We start from the raw sequence: 25,634 nt of genomic DNA, 5'->3' as shown, positions 1-25,634 counted from the left end.
AATCAAAGGTGAAAACAGTCGAGGGGGTTAAGCACACAGCGGAAGAGGAATTCGTCCAGAAAACAAGCAGTGTGGAAAAACATGACCAGTTACTGAAGGAGGCATATGGGCAATACCCAAAAGGCAGAATGAAGTTTCCAGTAGGCTGAGACCTTAGGATAAAATGAGTAGCAGTCCAATTCCCAAGAAAAGTACTAGTTTACGGCAATCCACACCAAGGCCCAGGTCCCCTAAAGGGCCATTTAATGAACAGGAGGCACACAGGCGCCCACAGCCAGCCTACCCAGTGGATTCTACTGTCGGAGGCTACGGCTGAAGGCTAAAGGATCAGGCCCAAGGAAAACTATAAACGACCGTGACATGCTACAAACTCAAGAGAAACTTTTAAATGGGAACATGTATCACTCAAGATACCAGCAGTAAACAGATAGCAAAATCAAATGGGGTGATTCAAAGATGGTTTAGGGACTATACTACAAAGGTATGGGCAAAATACAGGGAAACCACAAGGCTATTAGGGCACTTGGGCCTGAAGAGGCAAGAGGAGGCAGCAGTTACCAGAATCCAGGGAGCAAGGTGTGTGGAGAATGCCACCCAACAGGGCCGCTGACTTTTAACCACCCAGGGCAGCCAACCAGCAGGGAGGGAGCCACGGAAATAAAACCCCAGCATCACCCTCCCAAGTCCGCTGGTCTCCTACTGGTGCTCCCACTGGCCAACCCAACCAAGAGCCAGAGGTCAAAGGAGCCCCTGGGTGCCATCCAGACAGGTCAGGGTCCTGGGGCAGAGAGCAGGGTGAACAAGGGCAGAGAACAGATATAGAGAGGCAACGAGAAGATCATTCAGCATGTTAACTAATAACTTCAAGATTTTTATGACATCTTATTTCAGAAATGTTTGAAACTGACTACTTTTCTTTTTTAATACATCAGAGATTATGTTAACTCCTCACAGATTCAGGGCCTACAGAATTAAAACTCTGGCAGCATTTCCGGTAAGTTTTTCCAGTAGCGTACAACATTCTAGATTATTATTATGTTTTATCTGAAGAACATCATCAATTTACTTATTCCACCATTTTACAAAGATATGCAATAGTGCCCGTCTAAATGTTCTCACTTTCCTCAAATAATATTAAGTCTTCATAAACCAAGATCTGAATAGGTTTTAAGACAGTGGGACTATTCACCCAACTTTATGTTTTAAATGTAACTAACATAAATTTCATGTATTCAAATGAGAATTTATATCAAGAACAGTAAGTAAATTGTGAACATAAGTTAGCCATCTTGCCATATTTATAGCACTACCATACTATTGCTATACACAAGTTCTAAGGATCAATCAGTCCCAACAAAAAGAAAAACTACTTGTGATTTACGTGATGGAGACATAAGCCAACACGAGGATAAATGCTAAAAGCACAGTGAGCATACGCTAACTAAATTACTCAGACAATATACCAAATCTAGCTATATTATTAGTGTAAAATTAAATACTGGAAATGTAAAACCAGGATCTCATATGTGCAGGTTCAGTGTGATCACAACTCATAGCGTGAAATATGAGCAATAACTACTATTCACCAAATGCCCACTGCTAGAGGGCCTACTTAGTGTCTGGCACTATACTAAATACATATATTATTTAATTTATTCCTCTCAACCCTGTGGGATAGTTTTTAGACTACCGTAAATATAACCAAATGAAAGTTACGAAGAAGTCCCCAAAGGCGAGGCTGTCACGTAGGGAACATCTGCAGTACTGACGCCATTTTCCTCGTGCCTATCAGAGCTCCTGTAGGGTGTCCTGTCCCCAGGAGGGCTACCCCCTTCCCAGACCAGAGGTAGGTCTTCCTTCCCGAGTCAGACACAGCAACTGTTTTCCTCGTACCAGGGATTAGTGAGCAACGGCCATGTTACACAGTCCAGATTTAGGGCAAATCTGTTAGGCGCTTCTGGATCATTTGTTTAGAGACATATGGAAGAAACAGTCTTTTTTTCTCACTGGACATATTGATGTTTGCAAATGTCAAGCCCAGAACTTCTGTAGCCACGCAGTGCCAGGCACAGGGAAGATGGCACAGTGCTGGGAAATGTCAAGAACCTAGATCCTTGGTGATACCACCCAGCCCTTAAATTTAACAACCCTGAAGTCAGTAAACATAACTTGGGACTGCTAATTAATTAGTAAGCAAATAAATGCCCCATTGTTCAAGCAGTTTTATAGCTGCGTTTTCTGTGAACTGCAGTGTAAAATATCCTAACTGATATAGGCATTGGCTAACAATAAGAATTCTGATTTTCAGGGCTTCCTTAAAAATAAGAATTAAAAGCTTGGTCAGGACTGGAAGCTATAAAAAGCTGAATGGTGACATAACCTTCTCTCTACGGAGCACACATCTAACACACAGCATCCAACAGCAGGGCACGGGGAAGACTGCAAAGCACCTCAAAAGTAAAAGCACCAAAGGGCAGCCATGCCCTTTGGAAATGCCACACAACGCAAATTCCTAACATTAGAGAAACTACTTATTGTGATTATAAGAAATAAAATTGACCCTTGAACAACGCAGAGGTTAGGGGCATCAATCCCCCCTCCCCCAGTCAAAAATCTGCATATAACTACAGTTGGCCCTCCACGTCCATGTATTCCAAACCCATGGATCTAAAATATACTTAAAAAGTGACAAAATATGGGGAAAGGGAAGAGATACTTTCTGATGTGGAATTCATTCCAATCTGTTTTAACTGGTTTAAGGTTTTTAAAAATCTGAATTAAACTCCATCACCAACTCAAGTTAATCCTTGAATGCACCTAACAAAGGCCTATCACCTCTCTACACGATCACAAATTGCTGAGCTACTTAAAGGAAAAGTTTTATGAGATTTAAAATAGGAGCATAACATGAATACAACTTAATTACAGCTTTATTAAAATACTGAAAGGATACTTGGTAAATTAAATGTTTAAATGGAACTATACTGGCAGAGAGAAGTACCGGTACCTTCAGAAAACTTAGGCAAAATGGATTTTTCCCAGTAGGTAATAATATAAACAACTTTAATATATCCCCAAATCATGACTGTACCTGTTGTCTTTTTGCTGCCATGATGTTCAGCTTATCCACTTCAGGTTTCAGGGCTTTGTACTGTATTCCCAAGTCCTGTTCAGTACCAGCATTCCTCAGTTTCGCGATACCGTCTTCCACCTATTAAACATACCCCCCAAAAAAGAAAAATTCTAAACAATATAAGCTTGATATAAAGAAAATCTAGAATTTTTGTATTCCTTTTAACAGCTACTCATATAGCAATCCAGGCTCTCTTGAGTGTACACAGCCCTCAAACATGTGGGCAGCTACTACTACAAGGGAGTTTTATGGGAGGTGGAAGGGAGAGCCTTACTGACTTCTTTCTCTTCTATCTGAAAGGATGCAATTTAACATACCTTGGTTTCTCAACTCTAGAACTCTGCTGCTAGAAGGAAATGTTTAATCACAACTGCAGAAAAAAGGAAGGAGTCAAAACAATACATTTGCTACAAGTCCTTCATTAGAACCAAGACAACACAGGCTCACAGCAGAACCAGTATGATGTACTCTTGGAATAGAGGAGTAAGTGGAAATTAAAGAAAAACATTGCTGGTCCATTTAGGTAAACCAAGTTCAAAAGCAAACCAAATCCTAAGGAATGCTGAACTAAGTATGGCCAGCAGCAGTCTCACTGTGATAGAACAAATTAACACACATAGGCCTGTACTTACAACTTTCAGCTGAACAAGTAATTTGTAGACATCTGCCATGTCAGCCAAAATAAGCAGCCGGGTAACAGCAGAGAGCAAAGCTCGAGCTGCCCGAACCATGTTGCCACGCTTCACAGAAGAGCAGGGATCATCTGCAAACTCTCCGGCAGCACTCTTCATCAAATCACCTGTTTTACAGAACAAAAAACCAACAGCAGGAATGAGCCAAACAGCTGGTCCACGCTAAAAAAATGATTAAAACAGTTCAAATTTTGTATATTTCATGCATGGAATTTATTTTAAGGGTTTTTTTTTTCTTTTGTTTTATAGCTGTTACTAAGAAAAGCAGCCTCATATGTTGCTGGTGAAAGCACGATATCTGTAAAATGATTTGGCATTATATATCAAGAACCTTAAAAATACTTCTTTCCACTGATCTAATAATACTCCTTTCCCAAAAAGTTCAGTACATGTATCCTAAGAAAAAGAAACCCAAGACTTGAGTAGGAGAAAAAATGGATCTAATGCAATCTACCCTCACCTCCACAGAATGATACAGAAATACAGGAGCCATTATGTAGGACCACCACACTTCATTAACCATCCCAACTATCTAATGTGCACGGCTCTTACAGAGACTCACCGGTACGTGAAAAGACAGGGTTTAATCACCGACTCAATTCATTTTCCTCAGAGCAAAACACTGCCAACAGCTCAAGTGCTCAAACAATAAGCATCTAGCTAAGTACTCTATGGTATAGCCTATAATTGACTTCTGCAAATATTAACATATGTATGAAAAAAATGTTAAGGCTTATGATAAAACCGTAAGCAGAAAAAAGACATAAAATGTATGTAATTGGTGTTTTAAAAAAAGGGAAAAGATTGGAGTCAAAAGGCAAACAATAGTTATACTAGGTTACAATCTGACTCTATATTATTCTGTACTTATAAAAACATTGTCTGCAACAGGTATTATAGCCATAAGAAAATAAAGCTAAAAACGTACATTTTACTATAATTATTAGGAATATCCAGCTTATACCATTCTGAGTTCAACAATGCTAAGAATTTATTTATAACATTTCCTAGAAACTTGTACAATAACATAGTTTTTGCCATTTGTTTCCATTAATAATCATTTAAGGCGCCTGCTGTCCTTCTCTTATAGCTGGAAGCAATGGGGGGGGGGGGGCCAGGGCTGCTTCCCTTCTGAGTTATACTGACAGTCCCTGCGTGGGGACTATCTTTAGATTCTTGGAAAAGCATATACTCCCTCCCTTGGCTGAATGTGCCCACTTCAGATTAAAGCTTAAAGGCCATTCACTCTCTCACCTCTTTCACAAACGCAAAAGTGCATTCTCAAGAAGCCTAGCTGCTTCCAAAGAGACCTACCAAATTTCTCCTATCAAATTTAGTTGCAGAACATGAGCTTGGGGTGGTGGGGGAGGAATTAAATTCACCCTCGGAGTCATGGATTAGAAGCACCATATATACTAAGAGTGAAGACAAGCGTATTTGTCAGGTCAGAAATAACTCACTATGAAGAATTTCATAGTTAAAAGTTTTTCCTGTATGTAAGATACAGACACATGGCAATTATGTAGGTACACAACATTAAAAATGTTATCTTATGGTACTTATAAAGACAGACCTCATTCATTTAGTTATTTATTCAACAAATATTTGAGTGCCCACTATATCACAAAGACTGTATTTGGTGCCAGTGGTACAGTGCACAAGAAACAGCCCATGTGCTCATGGAGCTCCATGGGGCGTGGGGGAAGACAGACAAGCAAACAATTAAAAGCAAATTAAGACAAGGCACCTCAAAGGGCTCACAAATTAGGGAGTATTACAATGCAATCAGAATTACAATAGCCCTGTGGACAAGGTACTATGAGAAGACAATAGGAAAAGCTATGTACTCATACAGGAAATTGTCTCAAAAGCCTTTCAGAAAAAGATATTTGCCTTAAACAATATTAATATTAAACGAGATATTGGTTTTATACAATAAATAATTTCACCTATTTATTGAGAGCTTACCAAACAAATCCACTGCCAGCGATACAAAACAAGACTATCCCTGCTTTCAAATGGTTTATAATCTAGAAAAAAGGAATGTGACCATACAGAAATCATGTGGCATTTTAATACGCAAGCTATAAAAAAGGCACAAAGTACCATAGGGTTTCAAAGGAGGACGCATTAACGACCAGTTTGGGAAAGAAGTGAAATGCCAGCAAGTTCTATAGAAGACATGGAATCCGAAATGGACTGGACCCTCGAAGCACAGGAAGGACTTTTGGCAGGAAAGAGAATCAGCACCTCAACAAAAGAACAGCAACACAAATTACAACATTTAATAAATGTCCACACTCTATAGCACTATCATATTTTATTTAATCCTATAAGCCACCTAGAAAGCAGGTATTAGCCCTTCTTTACAAATAAGACAACTAAAGCGTAGACAGGTTAACTAACTTAGTCACCTAACCGTAAACAGTAGAGCCAGAATTTGTAATGTCAATGCTTTTATGTTCTTACAACCACTTATAAAGCTGAAGTATACAAAAAGAAGGCATGTTTGGGGGCTAGGTTCACTAGCCTAAGTGGAAAGAGGAACGTGTACAGAAGAGGAATATGGGAGTGAAAAGGCCATGGACAGAGTACAAAGAAGAGCCCTGAGCCAAAGAGTGAAGTCGAAGTCATAGAGACACAGGATTAACCTAATAAAAGTACATATAATAAACCTGACCAGACAGATTAAGAGCCACAGTTAAGAGCTCAGGAAAGAACAGCAGTACATTATACAGGCAGGGGTGGAATAATGTAACCTTTGATTATGAAGAGTGAGGGGAAAGAAAGCATTGAATATTACTTAAATGTTTCGAGCTATGGTTATCCTGAGACAGAGAAAAGAGCCAGAGACTGTATGAGTGCACATAAAATGGAGAAGTTTTAAAAAAAAAAAAAAAAGCTGGAGCCCTTGAGACTGGATTTAGGAGGAAGGGAGGAAGGCTGTGACAGAGAGCCGGTTACGAACTGTCAAAAACAACAAGACAAGAATTTCCAAGAGAACAAAATCAAATGCATACATACTGTTTAACAAAATCAAATGCATACATACAGATCAATGGAATAGAATCGAGAGTCCACAAATGTAGTCAATTAATTTTCAACAAGGCTGTCAAGACCATTCAATAGGGGGCAAAAAATAGTCTGTTCAACAAATAGTGCTAGGGCAACTGGATATTCACATGCAAAAGAAAAAAGCTGGACACCTACCTCATATCATATACTTTCAAAATAGATCGAAACCTAAATGGAAGCGCTACAATTAACAAAGCACTTAGAAGGAAACATTAAGTCTTCATGACCTCTGAATCAGGCAATGGTTCCCTCTCTATGACACCATAATCACAAACAACAGAAGAAAAAATAGGTAGACTGGACATCATCAAAATTAAAGATTTTTGTGCTTCAAAGGACACTATCAAGAAAGTGGTAAGGATCTGGTGTCCACAATATACAAAGAACTCTTATATCTCAACAATAATAAGCACATGAAAAACTGCTCAACCACAACAGCCATAAGGGCAATGCATATGAAAATCACAATAAGACTATCACTTCGTCTCTAATAGGATGGCTATAATCAAAAAGACACAGAATAACAAATGTTGGCGAGGATATGGGGAAATTGGAAACTTCCTAGGAATGCAAAATGGTGCAGCCACTTTGGAAAACAGTCTGGCAGTTCCTCAAAAAGTTAAATATAGAATTACCTTCTGACCTAGCAATTCCACTCCTGGGTATATACCCGAGAGAACTGAAAACATGTGTCCACACAAAAACTTACACGCGAATGTTCACAGCAGCACTAGTCACAACCGCTAAAATGTGGAAACAACCCACACATCCACCAACTAATAAATGGATGGACAAGAAGTAATATTTGTGCACACTGGAACCGTACAAAGTGAGGACTATGTGTATCTACCTCCCAGCACTGCCGTGGAGATGAAACCAAATGTCCAGCAGAGCGATTAGAAGAGGGCCTGCACTCGCTTGTAATTTATTATCCCTGTTGGAATTAGACTGAGGGGAAAGGCAGGCAAAAAGACACTAAGGACATATACCTGCAGAATGAAGGTTCTAGATCACAGACAGGAATCCACATAATCAGAACCACAGAAGGAAGTGAGAGCCATGAGAGGAGGAGGAGTTCTTGTACCCTGAAGTGAGAAGTGAAAGCAGAGGGAGCAAGAAGCTTCCAGGCGATATGAAGCTTAGCACTGTCAGGGAATCTGAGTTTTCTCCAAAGCAGTAAATAAGACTCTTCTAAAAACTGAGCCCGGTGGAAATGGAAATGAGGGTTTGAGTGTAGTAGAAGAAACTGTGAAGCAGCTGTTGAAAATGCTGGAAATGAAAACGGAAGTTAACCTGAGGTAAATGAAAGAACTGTGGCAGAAGTAAAGGCCCAGATTAGGCCAATCAGGATGGATTTAAAGTAGCTTCTTAAAACTATAGTCCATCTAAAATGAATCAAAACTCTTCAATGATTAGCTTACATTCAAACGGACAAGTAAAAAGTCTTATAGATAATTCTGAATTTAATTTGAATCACTTAACCTCCCTGTATTAATCCCCCATTTTTCATTTTTCACCAACTCTAATCTCTTTATACCATAACCTCCTCTTCCTCCTAAATTCTCACTCCCACCCAGGTTCCTCCTAAACAGTCTCATGCCTTTGACAGCTACCATGATCTTGTTCCAAAATAATATCAGGTCAAATGACAACAAATAAGTGGAACTGGAAGGAAGAAGTAAATGAAATATATTTGCCTCCATTCTAACCTTTTAGCTCACAGCCACAATAATGGCAAATCCTTAACTCCAATGGCTAGCACATGGTACTAGTAAAGAAAAAATCTATCAGAATCATACTGTATAATGGATGTTCAAATTTTTTAAAATGTTCAAATTTTCTCTACTCATAAAACTATGAACAAATACGTAAATAAGACACTATTTAAAAACAAGGGTCACAAACTTCTCTGAATAGTCATATCTGTAAAAGGAACATGACACTAAGATTGACTTGAGATGTTTAATAATTTATATACCTATATACAAAAAAATCAAGAATTCTTTAACAACAATATAACTGCCAGTTATAGCATACTTGTAAGTTATCAAAAGCGCTCTTTCCTCATACAAAAAGGCAAACTGGGGAAACTGAGGCAGACGGGCACTGTGTCCAAGGTCACACGGTCAGCAGTCAAGGCCAAGAATATGGGTATAACTGGGTCTTCCGGCCTTGTCCCAGCTGTCTCCAGTCAGCTACACTACACCTGGTAGTAACTAAGGTACAAAGAAGATGAAACTTAAGAGAACCCACTACTACTGTTCTATCTGCCATGAAATCAGGTCTGTAAACATGCCCATGCCTGGGCATTCCCCCCACCCCCCAGCAACTAAGCTGGGGGTGAAAGTTAAGCTCCTCTGGCATTCAAAACAAAGACAAAGGGCAATTTTAAGGGACGTAAAGCAAAACCCCACAGTTCTACCTTAGAACAGGACAACATCAAGACCTTTCTGAAGCATCAAATATCTTGAGTATTTGCCATCAAATACGTCAAAGCAATCCAACTTTTTATAAAGTTATAGGGAAAAGACAGGCTTGAAAGCTGTGTGTGGGTGGGTGTATGTGTATGAGAGAGAAAAACAGACAGTAAAAATAAAAAACAGAAGGCTTGGTTATTCTTTTTAAACATTTGCCTAGAGATATTCTATTATGCTGCTCTTTTAAAACAAAGAACGTTACAAGGTGACGTTAATGAATATATAATTAACCCTTGAACAGGGGTTTGCACTAGCCCATTTATACGTGGATTTTTTTCAGTAAACACCTGTACTGGTTTCCATCTGCAGGTGGCAATCCACAGATGCGGAGGGCCAACTGTATGCACTGATCTGTGGCATTTTTATATAGGGGATTTGAGCATCCTTGGATTTGGGTGTCCGCACCGGGGTCCTGGAACCAATCCCCCACGGATACCAGCGACAACTAAGTTTTGGGAGAGTCAAACATACAGATTTGACCGTGTGGGCTCAGCATCCCTAATCCTCGCGTTGTTCAAGAGTCAACTGAACACGGTTCTCCCGGGACATTGTCCGGTACAGATAAAAAAAGGTATTGGAACTGGGTATGAACCCCAACTTTGCTATCTGGCAGCTGTGTGACCTTGAGTTGCTTTATCTCTACCTTTATCTCTACCGTTTTTTCTTCCATAAAATGAGACTACCATCTTGCACCTCACTAGACTGTTTTGAAAATTAAATGTGGTAATGAATGCAAAGCTCAACAAATACTTCTGTGCCCCCTCCACTTGACCATCTACTTCCTCCAATTCCTCAATCTATTCAGAACATGGTCGTTACTGGTACACCAACTGTTTCTCACATTTTTAGAAATAAAGTCATGCTAGTAAGTTTCCTAAAGGATGGGGAAGGGGGATTGGCGTTTAATTTGTAATGTTGCAGCAATAAAGGGGGAGCCTCCTTCACGCTGATCTCCATAGTGCAGGAAAGTAGTAAAAATTGGTCCTTTTGTGGTAATAGCTACAAAGCTTGATTTAGTTCTCCTTGCTGGGCCTTACCTTTTACATTTGTTTGTTTGTTTTAAAAGATTTAAGCCAACCTGAGGTTCCTTCCTGTTTTTAGGAACTTATCTTCCTGTTTTTAGGAACTTATCTTCCTCACCTACCCCATTTACAACTTCACATACCAAAAAGCCCATGTCAATACAAGAACAGCTCCCAATTACACTGCCAGGGCAGAGGGTCCCAGGGCCTTAGAAATCCAGGTATAGAAATATCCCTACAGCCTTCAAAAGTCTTCCAAGGGGACCCAATAGATAAAGTTATATCTTCCCTAAAATAATACTAAGGATACATCTAATATGTTCCTTGGCCAGAACCTTTTCTACCTTTAGGTCTAGAAAAAGATAAGAATTTTCCAAGTCCAGCAGAGGAACAGGGCTTATCTTCTACAAATTATATAATCCACTCACTTCAGGTATCTTAATGGAAAAAAAAATTTAATTTCCACCTTAAATAGCAGATACAGAACAATTTATACTGCACATGAGAATGGAGACCACAATATGCATATGTCATGGGAGTGGGATGGGGGAAACCACACCAATATACACAAAAATATTAATAGTGGTATATCACAAGGTGATATAGTCTGAGGGGTGAATATTCCTGCTGTTTGTGTTTGTTTGTTTATTTTTTATAATGTATATACTTTTAAAGAAAAAAGTTTTTAAAAGAACAAAAAATGTAAAATATTTTTAATTCATGTCTGTGATACATAAAACTCAGGGTTTCCTAGAAAGGAATAACCTAAAGACTCAAAAAAGTCTATATACAAAATTTCTTTTCTAAGGCATAAGAAACTCATGGCTATTAATGTCGGTGCAAAAACAAAAAGTAAAATTAGCATACATTATAAACTATGAAAGTTCTGTGAAATCGCTGTCTTGAAAAGCTTATCCAAACTATGGGTAAGCCGCATGGTAAAATAAGGAGGCCATCGCAGTCCCAATCTCATTGTCCTTATTTGTTGTTTAGTTGTTGCAGGCGAAATTCAACTATTATACAGACCTTAAATAGACATTTCTTAAATAGAACATTTTATGAAAGCATATTGTTTATTATCAACTGCCAAATCCAACAGGGCAAGATATTTTAAGACATCCACCTGAATATGCTTTTGAGTACCGGCAAAAACTCTGTGTCAAAATGACAGAAGCTTCCAGAAGAGTTAAAAGACATTTACCATCTTAAATGTGTTCAAAGTATTTATTCATTTCAGGACCAATTTCATGGCCATAGTGGAATTCTGATTCCCCCTCTCCCACTGATTTCCCAGACGCCTTTGCTCAAGTCACTTTGATCTCTTTATCTCAAAATGATTTTAAATGCCTAAAATTTTTTTCTTCTCAGACAAATAGCTCATACTATACTTGTTATCAATGACAGCCTTCAGTCTTTAAGATAAAAATGTCCTATTTTACCATACTCCTTTGATGTTGAGTGTTTGAAAAGTGAATAAAACTCTGGCCATAACATTAGAGCAGTCTTTTGTTTTCTGGCTCAAAAATAACCTCCTTAAGTTGTATTACTCTATAGAGGATATTATTAAGCCATTAAAAATTACATTGTAGGAAAATACGCAATGATACTGAAAGATGTTCAGAATCCATTAAGTAAAAAAATGACAAAATGGAGCAAAACATATTTCTACCCACATGAGTACACTCATAGAAAACAAATTGGAGGGGTCTAGACCAAAATGTAAACCATTGGTTTCATCTCTGGCTAATAAAATTATAATTGATTTTTAGTTTCATCTTTTTGCTCTTACTATCAAAAACATGTTTACTGCAGAATATTAATTTTTGTTCAAAAAAAAGTTTTCAATTCTACCCGGGGAACAGCCAGAGGAAGAAAAAACAAGTAAGCAACCAACATCACAGGTTAAGTCTGCTATAACCACCTCCCCACCACCCCCCATATTTAACAGCTTGGAATCTTTTTACACAGTAGAAAATAAAAAAACATCCACCTTGGATTTTAAATACCTAAAACTTCCCTATCATGGGATTCCTAATTCTTGAAAGCCACTATTTTAGTGCTTCATCTCCACTGATAAACCTACTTTATACCAAATTCTCTTACATACATCTGATTAAGGGATCTTGCCAAAAAGTGACAAAACTATTCTTATTTCTTTACCATTCCACCAACTTTTATTTTATAAAATAATAAACTGACAGGACCAAGGCTTCACAAAATCATTTGCTAACTTCAAAATAATCAAGAATAAATACTCAGGGGCCGGCCAGGTGGCTCAGGCGGTTGGAGCTCCGTGCTCCTAACTCCAAAGGCTGCCAGTTTGATTCCCACATGGGCCAGTGGGCTCTCAACCACAAGGTTGCTGGTTCGACTTCCGCAAGGGATGGTGGGCTGCACCCTCTGCAACTAACAACGGCAACTGGACCTGGAGCTGAGCTGCGCTCTCCACAACTAAGATTGAAAGGACAACAACTTGACTTGGAAAAAAGTCCTAGAAGTATACACTGTTCCCCAATAAAAGTCCTGCTCCCCTTCCCCAATAAAATCTTTAAAAAAAGTAAAAAAAAAAAAATACCACCCCAAAACATGCCACATGGGCATAAGGATTTAAAAAAAAAGAATAAATACTCATTTCCCGAGCTGTCCCAACTCCTTTCCCCACACCCCAAAAAAGTTTTAATTCATTTTTCATGACCTGGTAATAAAATAAGACATTTTACACACTTGTCAATGAAGATAAATTGGCAACATAGTTGCAGAGAATAACAGATTTCATAACATAGTCCTATGGGAAGGAACCAAATGGTAGTATATATATATATTGGGGGTGCCCAAAAAATGTATACACATGACTCGTATTCATCTTTTGTTATCGGTATAAATTGAGTATTACAATTTTAATACAGCTTTTCCTTTCTTAAAATGTGTATACATTTTTTTATATGCTCTGTATATACATCTTGTAAAACCCACATGCCTGTAACATAAGGATGAATCTGAGTAAAACACTTAATCCTCCCCACTTTCAGCTTTCCCTTCATCACTGGGGGATATTTGGCAAAAATCACAGACCCCTAGATGATACCTCCATAATTTTAGAAAAACTGACAACAAATTCAAAGAATCTTTGACAGATGCTTTAAGAGAACTTTCCTGGGGTGCCATTTTTAATCCACAAAAAATGTTTATCTTTTGAAAATCAACCCAGGAAATAAACGTTTAATATCATGTTATTTAAACACTATAAGCCCAACAGGAATCAGTTCAGAGAACACCCAGAACAACTCTCAACCCACATCCTTCCCCATCATCTGGGAGTAAGAAACAGAGCTTTGAAACTCCTCCTTTTTCCAGTCAACAGAATGGATTGATTTAAAAGAAAAAGTTAATAAGAGTACTACACATATTCATGTTCTCATTTTCCTTACTAATTCAAGTGTGCCCTGCTGCTTTCAGAAACACTCCAAAGAGAGGAACTTACTTCCTGATTACACATTCAAATAAATGCATAACATGCATTTCAACTTGGAATCACTTTCTTAAGAAATTAACTAGTAGAAACCACGTTATTGCACCATCATGGTTGAAGTCCTGCCAAAGTCAAAACTGCAATACCTGAGATAACTCCCTTGGCTACGCTGGACAAGTACTCATATATTAAGGCGATAATATTACCCACCATAACTTAAAAGCATTATTATTCCTAGTTAGTGTTACTTATTTTGTGAGTTAACAAGACAGACTTAAAAAAAAAACGAGGAGCAATTTCAAAATCACAGGAAACTAGAATTTAATAAGTTCATTCTCCTTTCCTCACTTCCAAGCTGGCTACACCAGAACCTGAGTCTCTGCAGAGCAGCATATGCTCACGCAGGGTAGCGATCCGGAAACAGACAGCATCCTTGACACATCCCAAGTCAAAGGAAATACAGCCTCCACCCTAGCGACTTACAGTTTAAGTCAGACAGACAACTTTAGGACATAAAACACCCGGGTGATAACCAGTTAATGATTTTTTAGAATTTATATTTTGCTTTTCCTGCTCAAGTTAAATGAAAAGCAAGAGAAAATGGATTAAATGATGTGAGTGGAGGAACGGGGGTCAATAATGAACAAGTTTTCAATTAATCACAGTCTTCAGAAACATATGTAGGGTAGGAATTGGAGTGGAAACACTTCTAACCACAGACCCAGCCATCAGGGGATCACATGAAAAGAGACATCTACAAAACAGGATGAAAAATCTACCCAGACGGCAAGGGGGAAAGGCAGGTTAACAAACGAGAAGCCAGAATTCAAAGCAAGAGTATGAGAAAAATCAGCTGCTTTCTGGTAGGTTTAATGAAGAAAGTGATTACACTCATCTGAAACCCTAATTAACTTAACTTTAATCTTTTTCAAAATGTTAAATGTTTCCCTACTATTGCTCTTCCTGAGCATTATTATTAACACTTTTTGAAACCCATGCTCAACATTCCAGAGTTGAAATACTTGTCATTTTTCTCCTGTGAAAAATTAGAGCCCATATATAAAAGATCAAGCTCATGATCCCAACCTGATGAAAAGCACACTAACAGGACCAGACAAATTAAAATGCCATCTCTCTCACATACCCACACAAAGCTCCTCAAAGCTATGTTTCAAGTCTTCACATCATCCACTTAGCAAAGCCAGACTCCACTTTGCCTCCTGTCTACCTCTCAAACCCTATTCGAAACAGTCACCGACAGCTGCTTTGTCCTGATCACATCTGCCTTTTTTAACATCTGTCTTCCAGGCTGCCTGTATTAGATGTGGGTACATCCATCTGAAGCCGTCAACATCTGCACTGGACAGGAGACCAATTTTCACCTCCTTCAATCTGACTCTAGTCAGTTGCCAGGGAAAAAAATTATGCCTCAAGTGCCTGACAGCTTGTGCTCAATATCCATCCTTTCGTCAGGGATAAAATACATCATTTTCCTTAAAACTGCTTTGCCAACACACACACACACACACCTCCATATGTGTGTTTTTTCCTCCCTATAAACAAATCATTCAAGCTGCACCAAGGAAGATGGCATCTACGTCCTCAATTTCCCTACACAATTATTGAGATATGTAAAAGAATGTCTCTTAATTAGTATCAACTAAAAACCCTCACTGCCTATCCCTTCTTTAAGTCAATGCTCTAAGAGACTGGCAGTTTCATCTGACTGGATAATTCTATGCTTTCAAGATTTAAAAAGCTGAGATGTTATCTGTGCAACAAGACCATTAAAGAGTATACTCACCAATCAACTATAGCTGCTAAGATCACGCTTAGATGCTAGCAAACTCAACAGTTTTAACTCTTGTTTTAGTAGACCAATAAATACTGCTTTCTTGTTCTAAAAGTGACAAGACACTTTCCACAGAAAAAATGGTTCCTGTAACAATTGAGACTTAGCATTGAACACATTGATTGCTCTCAAGAACCTGAAGTCCTACTTCTACTCAAGGACAATGCATTTGCACTACAATCAAAGTTACCTGAAATGGAATAATGATCCAAAACCAGAACTTGAAAAGAAAGCCTCCAAAAAAAATCTTAAGACAAATAAAGCCTAAAGATAAACAGACATGAAAGGGGGGAAACTACAAGCCAAACATTAAAGTGTTTGCTTTCTATTTATTGGACATTTATTGGATGAAGAATTTACTCTATTTTCACCTTCTAGCCATTTAGAGAGAAGGTATTTGTAGGTGTCACTATTAAATGTTTTTTTCAATATTGGAGAAGAGGCTACAGTGGATCATCCAAATGTTTTCATGTTGTCCACCATGTGAATAATAGCACATACATGAGAGGTGGCTGGCTGTGGTTAGTGATATGGCAGCAATGGGAGAAAAATCAAGCCAGATGGTCTGGTAGACAGTAAAACTCGTTGGCTTTAGCTACAATCCTTGCTCTATTCAACAGAATTCTACCACCTTTTCCAAAACTAAATCTGCTCCTACCATTAAAACCATTACAGACACATGCAATCAAGTCTTGATTTTCAACTCCAAGTTACTCCCCCTCTGCAATACCAACAGACTGATTAGTGATGGAAAATCTAAAAGATCAGCACTTCCAGCCCAATAAGCCTTGACTCAATTCTTGAAAACCTGGTAGAATTCCAATCAATAAGAAAAATAACAGGGCTTCAACAAATCAGCAAAGGAGCACCACTGTTTACAGATCCCATCACTGCCCTACGGGCTCTCACACGCACCTTTACGTTCCAGATACATTAATAAACAAACATGAAGAAATGCTCAGCATCAATTAGCTCCAAATAATGCAAATTTTTTTTAAAAAGGAAGTAGCATTTTACACCTATAAGGACTGCAAAAAATTTTAATGGACTATCCCACTACTTGTCAAGGACAACTTGTTTCTATTCAACATCATTTTACCTCTTGTTCCCTTAGAGAACTCTCCCTGGCTCCTTGTGTCCTGTGGTGAACATGTGAGCCAGGCTGGCTAATCAGTCTCCTCTGGCAAAACAAACTGGTTCAGTGCTGAGCATGACCCAAGCAAAGATAATCAGTCCCCTCTCTAAGACAGACACTGAGGAAGAAAAGTTCTTCTTCCGCTGGGATGACAAAACTAGGATGGCCACCTCAAACCAGAAGTGGACGTCTTGTCCAATATGTACATATGAAAACAGAAGTAAACTGAAATACAGGGAGGCAGGTGATAAAGAAAGCCTCACATCCATGGAGTCAGTCATATCTAGCCATGCCTGAACTCGGGATTTACAGGTCCTTGAATGACATCGTTCCACTCAATGTTGTTTCATTATAGAACATTGATGGGAAAAGAAAGAAGAAAAAAAAAAAAGCAGGTCCCAGCCGGAACACTACGTAGAGTTGGCACACTCTCGCCATGTCTGCATGGGTTTTCTCCGGGCACCCCAGTTGCTCCCACATCCCAGCAACATACAAGTGAGGAGAACAGCCTGTCTACATGGTCCTGGTCTGAGTGCGTGTTTGAGTGTGAGTGTGAGTGAGTGTGTGCACACACATGCACGCACACGCACCCTGCGGGGAGGGCGTCCTGTCCAGGGCTGGTTCCCACCTCGCACCCTGAGCTGCCTGGATAGGCTCCAGTCAGCCACCCACGACCCTGAACCGGAATAGGGAGGTTAGAAAATAATTACCTCACTTGTATTTATTAATCTCTCTTAAATGTATAGATAGCTCACATTTATTTTAATGTTAGAAGTGTTTGGGGTCCTTATTTAGTAGTTTGATGTTTTCATGACCAGAAATATGCCCTAGGAACTTAACTCTTGTTTGTATCAATTAGCTTATGGTAAAATTGATTTTCTTTATGTCATTTCGTTTCAGCTCGCAGTTTCCAAGAACCTATCAATGACCATAAGTGAAGACTTACTACTGGACTCCTGGAATTCCCAATTACAAAGGCCCATAAATTCCCTTTTGTTTAAAAAAGTTTGAGCTGAATTTCTGTAACTTACAATTGGTGAGGTTATATGAACATTAGCAAACTGAAGATCTAACCCTCCTAGAGAACAATTTACTAGGACATTTTAAAAGCCCTCAAAGTTTCCTGAAGAAACTTTCTGAATGAGTCACAAAGGTAGGCATGTATGTAAAACTTCAGATTATACACTGATTTGTGCACTTTGTTGTAAATAAATTTACTTGTAAAAAAGATCTGTGCCCCTACATTCCTATGTGGAAATGTACCTCAATAATATAATTTCAAAAAGGAAAACACTACGTGTACATGGTATTCATTCATTACAACAGTAGTATTTATATCAAAAACATACAAACAACCTTTCAGTCCACTACTAGAGAAATGATGCAACACAAAGTATACAGTTTTAGAGATTATAAATTCCAAGGTATACTAACTAAATCATTTAAAAATGCCTGAAAATAGTTTTAATTTAAAAAAAAATTATAAAATGATATCAAAGCTAGAATTAAAACTAGGGTAAAATGCATATGATGGCAGCCAAGGGCAAGAAAGAGAATATAAAAATATATAAATATAACATACTATTTATAATTATTCATTAATGATAGAGTGTAAATCTAAGAAAACATGTAGAGGACTTATATGTTAACCACTGATGGAAAAAAATCTAAACAGATGTAAACATATTTTACTCATGAATTGGAAAACTCAATATATTAAAAATGTCAATCCCCAAATTGATTACAAGTTTAATGTAATTCCTATCATAATCCCAGTTTATAGATATAGACAAGATTCTCTAAAATTCATATGGAAAAGCTTAAGAACTAGAATAGCTAAAACAATTTAGAAAAAAATAAAGTAGGTGAAATCTATCCAACTGTAAAACACATGAAGCTATAGCATTAAAGACCGTGTGGTAGTGGCAGAGGGATAGACGCATAGATCAATGAAACAAAACAGGGTACCCAGAAGTAATCCCATCCACGTACAGCTAAATTTTAACAAGAATGTTAAGCAATTCAATGGAATAAAGACTGTCTTTTCAATAAGTGGTACTGGAGCAAAAAAAAATGAACTTGCTCTAAACCTCATGTTGTACAAAAATTAACACAAAATGAGTCAAAGGTTTAAATGTAAAACTATAAAACTTTTAAAAGAAAACTGGAGAAAATCTTCAAAAGCTAAAGCTTGGTGAAGAATTCAAAAACATGATACCAAAAGCATGATCCATAAATAGAGGGTGGTAAAAGTCAGTAAACTGGACTTCATCAAAATTTGAAACTTTTACTATGCAAGAGACCTGTTAAGAGGATCAAAAGACAAGCTATATCCTCACCATGGAATACCCATGGAACACTACCTAAAATTTACAAACTAGTGCTATACCAACGTGGAAGGCTCTCAAAGGCGTCATGTTGAATGAAAAACGCCCATCTCAAAAGGTCCTATACTGTATGATTCCATTTGTACAATATTCTTGAAATGACACAATTAAAGATGGAGACATTAGTTTTAAGGTTAAAGGTTAGGGATGGTGGGGAGTGGAAGCAGTACGGGTGTGATTATAAAGGGGTAGCAGAGGGAGATGATAGAATAATTCTGTATGTGGATTGCAGTGGTGGTTACATAAATCTACATATATGCTAAAACCAGAGAATTACACACACATACTGTGCTTCCCCGAAAATAAGACCTAGCCAGACAATCAGCTCTAATGCATCTTTTGGAGCAAAAATTCACAAGACCAGGTATTATATTATTTTATATAAGATCCAGTCTTATAGTAAAATAAGCCCGGGCCTTATATTAATTGTTGCTCCAAAAGTCGCATTAGAGCTGATTGTCAGGCTAGGTATTATTTTCGGGGAAACACAGTCTTAATTCCTGGTGTTGACATTGTCCTGTGTAAGATGTAACCATTGGGAGAAACTAGGTAAAGGGTATGCTGAACTTCTGTACTATTGTTGCACGTCCTGTGAATTAAAATAAAAAGAAACATAAAATAAGCTGTTAATGGACTTTTTATTAGTGTAAATAAACACTGAAGCAAATACTGTTTTTTAAACATGACTGAAAACTGGCACAGCAGAATCTTAATGGCTCCAAGCTGAGGAGAATATGCAAATTTTAGGTAATTCACCTAGAGTTTTTTAGTAGCACACGCTGCCTCAACCCATTCCCTAAATGATTCAAATCACAGGAAAATAAATTATGACAATTTTTCAAGTACCACATCCATAGTTTTATCTACAAAGAAGATTTGCACAGGCCAAGCAGGGAGTTAACGTGTCTGACAAGTGACCAATTATCCCTTTCCTTCCTTAACAGCTCCAGCTCACACCCAGTCTCTCCTGACTGTTGGCCCTGCCTCTATGCCCTCTCCCAAACCCTTTAACTCTTCCTGAACACCGCTGAGAGAATAAGCTCCTCTAAACACCACACTTTCCTCATACTCAGTGTTGCCCAGATGGCAGAACCTCTTACAACAGGAAGAAAGTTAAAGGAGACATATTTCAGTTTAATTTAAGAAGAAAAAAGCTTTAAAAATAAACACAAAGCAACGCTAGAGAAAGCTGCTTCCAGAGGTAGCAAGTCCTATGTCACTAGATATATTCAAGCATATGGGAATCTGAACGTGAGAAACCTAGTTCAACCACAGGATTCTCTGATTCTGATTCGTTTCCCTGGTCGTCCTCCCTTCTTCACCTGGTATTCCAAGCCACCCTCTAAAATCTAGCTCCAAGCTCTTCTCCCAACACCCCTGTCCAGTCAAGACCCTCCCTCACTGTTCCCCATGCACATCTTGCATCTGCTATTTTGTTTTGTTTTTTTTAACCTGGATGACTTTTTCCCCTCCCTTCTTCTACCTTTCAAGATCCAGTGTACCTTCAGAGAGCTTTTCCAGAACCATGCTCCCTTTCCCATTCCATTCCATTCCTTGCATGCTACTCATCCTATTAATTCACTTTTCATGTAAATTAACATAATTATCAGCTCTGGGAGACAAGAAAAATGGTCCCCCGTGTGATAGAAGACAGTATCTCTTCGTCAGAGACCACACGTGGTCACCCAGCCCTTTTCCCATTCTGGTTTCTCTCATGCAAGCTTTTTCCCAAGAAATCCATCTGGTTACCCAGTACACCAATCATCTCCTCGGCCCTTTACTGAGCAGAATGTCATTAGAAACAGTGCAGGAACAATACAGAAAGGTGTGCCTCAGCTTCTTGGAGCCTTCTCCTCCTTCATCCACCCAGAACCGTCTGTGAGCTACCACAGGGAAGAAGTCACTGATGCAGCAGCAAGTCTGATCGTGGCCTTTGAGATCCAACTGTGAATTTATAACTAACTGATTTAAAAAACAACAACAACAACCCTGTTCTAGTAGAAGTTATTCCACATCACTCCACGCCCAATTTACCATCATCAGTCCTCTTTTTTTAACGTCTCTCCTTTATCAAATAAGTTTTGCTTAGGTCTTCCCAACTCTGTCCCTTGGATGTCTCCTACCTAGCTAAGGGCCCTCTTTTTCTCAGAGCCCTATTCAAGGATTCATAAAACACATTTAGATACTGCTTTCTAGGTATTGTTAAAATACATATGTATGGGTATGAGATTTCTTTTTTGGGTGATAAAAATATTCTGTAATTAGATTATGGTGATAGCTGCAAAAATGTGAGTATACTAAAAACCACTGAATTGTGCACTTTAAAAGGATAAATTTTACGTTATGTGAATTACATCTCAGTTTTTTTAAAAGGTAGCATTCTCCACCCCTACCCTATATTTACATTTGGCACTGGGGAGGAAAACTCATTTAATTTTTGAGACAAGAGCCTCTCCTCACACACTTCTTGGAGAACACAGTCAATCATCTTCCTAAAACATTTAAGTATCTATTGTGGACCAGGAGCCATGACAGGTGTCACAGAATACAGTCACCAGACCAGCACAGAACCTGCCCTGATGGAGCCTAAAGAGGGGAAGACAACAAATTATTTAATTACCACTGTGATAAGAATTAGGAAGAAAAGGTATAAAGTAGAATGATTTAATCAGGGTGGGGGAGTGTGGGCGGGCAGGATCCCAAAAAGAGAAAAAAGCACCCCTAAGAGGCACGTGTGTGTCTCTGCCCACACAAGGTAGCTACAACGAGTCTAGGCTGACTGGCAGTACGATGAAACCCCGAGATCAATTTGGATGCAGTGCAATTGATAACTGACTCCCATCCACCACAGGAGGCTCACTTGGCCATTTCACAGGCCTTGAGGTAAAGATACCCTGCCTTTATACGAATCGTTCACCCACCGACAGTGTTAATAATAAGTTTTTAGCGTACTCACAAATATTTGTATTTATTATTCATGTAATCAGGGGCAAATACAAAAAGAAAATTAAGTTATGCTAAAAAACCATACATTCAACTCTGATTATTAATTATGATTGTATGGAAAACACAGGGCTTGTCCAAACTCAAAAATAAAGAAGGTAATTTATGGCTCAAAAGTATCATAAATAAATACATAAATCAATAGTTTTTTGAAAACAGTAAGCTCCAAATCTTTAACAGTCTGGGAAAACCCTAGAACAGAAGTCAGCTAACTACAGCCTGTGGGTTAAATCTGGCCCGCCCCGTTTTGTAAATAAGTTTAACTGGAACACAGTCATGCTCACTTGTTTACATATTTTTATATCTGCTTTCCCAACACAACTGCAGAACTGAAGTGTCCACAGAGACCGTATAGCCAGTAAGGTCTAAAATATTTCCTACTTGGCCCTTTACAAAAAAATTTGCCAGTTTGTACTAGACACAAGTAGTCCACAGTGATTCAGAAAAAAGAAATCTTATACATCCTTTAGCAATGAAGTGTTTCAGTGGATAAGCAACAGACTTGAAACGCAAAGAATTCTTATTGTACTTCAATCAGCTGTGGAGCTCCAGGTAAATCACAATTACTCTGTTTCATATACCAATAAAATTCCAGAGCAGTTAGGTCAGCTTTGCCTAAATGCTTAGGACCACTGAAGGCAGGCCTGGGAAAGGTGTTTGTATTAATTATCTTTTGCAGCCTAACAAATTACCCCAAAAGTTGGTGACTTAAAATAAACATTATATCCCCAAGTTTTCTGCGGATTAAGAATTCAGGGTTGGATAGGGCTGTCATCATCTGAAACTTGACTGGAGCGGGAAGATCTGCTTCCAAGGTGGCTTACTCAATGACTGGAAAGCGTACTGACGGCTGGCAGGAGACCTTAGTTCCTCTCCATAGGACCTCCCCAGCGTCCTCATAACATAGCAGCCAGCTTCCCCCAGAGTGAATAATCCATGAGAAAAAGCCAGGCGAATACAATACTCTTTGTATGACTTTGCCTCAAAAGTAGCGATTCTTTATAGAAGTAAGAGTGTCTAAGTCCAACACACATTCAAGAGGATCAGAGTTAGGCTCCACTTTTTTAAAAGAATCTGCAGACAGACATATTAACATCACTACAGGGTTTCAAATGATGAATAAACAGCTTCAACACCATAACAAGGCTTGGCTGATTCAAGAATCTGTGCTTAACCATTTTCATAACATGTATGTTGTTCTATTTATGATAGGAGAGAGGTTTCATCACCATTTATTAATGATGATGGGAGGCAGTTATGTTTTTGTTTTAGCTTTTATCCCCCAACGAGAAGGTAAATTATCATGAATAGATCATGATCATAAATAATTGCCAAGTTGGACTAAGACAGACAAGTACTTGTGATTCAAAGCCACATAAAAGATTTTCTCAGATATAAACAAAATTAACAAGAAAACAAATTTAGACATGCATTCAAAATTGGGGGAATGCATATATTGTTACCATGATTCCTACAGATTTCCATCAGAGAAACTTCTGAAATAAGGAACATATATACAGTGAAATAAAAAGTTACCTGCAACAATTAAATGCATTCTGAAAATAAATATTGTAGTCACTAGACTCAATGAACACTTGGCCAAATTCATCTGTTAATATTATTGTGAATTTCACTACAGGAGGCAAGGAGGCCTGGGGAATAAAACTTGCAGACAGCGGACAATGAAGGCACAGACATCCTGATTTTCTCAACAGAAATATCAAAAACTGTCTTAACTGCATGATTAAACTGCTTTAAAATAATTCAATTCAAAACCCACTCTACTGGGTTGAATAGTGCCACCAAAAATTCGTGTCCACCCAGAAGTTGTAAATGTGGCCTTATTTGGAAATAGGATCTTTGCAGATAATAATCAAGATGAGGTCATAACTGGATTTGGGTAGACCCTAATTCAATCACTGATGTCCTTATCAGAAGAAACTGTACACAGAGACACAAAGGGACAATGTCATGTGACAATGAAGGCAGAGATTGGTATGATGTGTTTACAAACCAAGGGACACCTAGGATGAGACAACCACCAGAAGCTAGGAGAGAGCATGGAACAGATTCTTCCTCTGAGCCCCTAAGAAAGAATCCACCCTGACAACTTGATTTCAGATAGATGGTCTACAGATATGTGAGAGAATAAATGTCTGCTGTTCTAAGCCAACTTTGTAGTAACTTATGTTACGGCAGCCCTAGGAAACTAATACATCCAACAAGCTAGTATTATGGAATTTAAATAATCTCATCATTTGCAGTACGAGAAATATGTGTCTTCAACCTGAAAACTGAGAAAAATATGTACCATTCAAGGTTTTTAGTTTGCAAATTCAGAACTGAAGATAGCATCTCCTTGTAATGTATTGCCCCTTTTGGGTACTGTCACAAAGATGAATGTGACTTAACACTTCAATGGACTATGCACACAGCTCTCAGCCCTCAGAGATTCACCGAAGTTCTCCCAAAGGCCACCAAAGCGCCTGCACAGAGTAGGGGCTTAGTTCACATTAGTTGATATCCAAAAGCCCTTACAAAAAGCTATGTCTTTGTTGAAGTCCTCCTGCTGGACCAAAACTACAGTTTTCAAGAAGTGAATCTTCCAGGGCGGCCAGGTGGCTCAGTTGGTTAGTGTGAGCTCTGAACAACAAGGTTGCTGGTTCAAATCCCGATGGTGGGCTGTGCCCCCTGCAACTAAAGATTGAAAATAGCGACTGGACTTGGAGCTGAGCTGCGCCCTCCACAACTAGACTGAAGGACAACGACTTGGAGCTGATGGGCCCTGGAGAAACACACTGTTCCCCAATATTCCCCAATAAGATTTACTGAAAAAAAAAAAAGAAAAAAAGAAGTGAATCTTCCACGTTCAAAGTCCTCTCATCATACTATTTGTAGCATCATCGTGATGCCACTAATTACTGGTAAGCCATGGGTTACAATATCATTTTATTAATTCTGAGTTTCCCAGATTCAATTTATTTCAAACTCAAAACAGTGTAAATACTCATGGCTGATTTAACATACGAGTCTGACAGAATGGGGCAATTTTTATGGTATCCTCAGAATTGCTGGACGTTTTCCATTTTATCACCCCTGTACCTTCAGCATGAACTAAAAAGAGGCACCACATAAGCTAAAAGGTAAACTTTGGCTCTATTTATTTTCTATCAAATTGTGTTACAACACTTCTAAGAGTCAACACTACTTGGAACACCCACGAGAAGTGGAGTCAGAGTTGCCAGAAAAGATGTTACTTTGTTACTACCTCTACTGATTAAAACTTAAGCCATTGTAAGGTAATACATCTCCAGTAACAAATATTACTAGTTACTGAGTAATGGACAAGCCTCTGAGAATATCAAGCACAGAGTTATTCCTGAAGTCAT

General features: G+C 38.5%; 1 protein-coding gene across 3 annotated transcripts in view; it reads right to left on the bottom strand.

Moving 5' to 3' along the window:
- Nucleotides 1–25,634, bottom strand: part of CTNNA1 (catenin alpha 1) — a 229,159-nt gene that overhangs the window by 106,092 nt on the left and 97,433 nt on the right. For all 3 annotated transcript variants that reach the window (XM_033095903.1, XM_033095902.1, XM_033095901.1), the window contains exons 4-5: nt 3,766–3,932; nt 3,092–3,211 (exon numbers count right to left, since the gene is read on the bottom strand). In XM_033095903.1, the coding sequence (XP_032951794.1) occupies nt 3,092–3,211; nt 3,766–3,932 (287 nt within the window). The remainder of the gene's footprint in view (nt 1–3,091; nt 3,212–3,765; nt 3,933–25,634) is intronic.

Source organism: Rhinolophus ferrumequinum, chromosome 24, assembly GCF_004115265.2.
Source record: "Rhinolophus ferrumequinum isolate MPI-CBG mRhiFer1 chromosome 24, mRhiFer1_v1.p, whole genome shotgun sequence".
Taxonomy (NCBI): domain Eukaryota; kingdom Metazoa; phylum Chordata; class Mammalia; order Chiroptera; family Rhinolophidae; genus Rhinolophus; species Rhinolophus ferrumequinum.
Note: the sequence above shows the minus strand (reverse complement) of the source record. Positions and strands in the feature narration are given on the sequence as shown.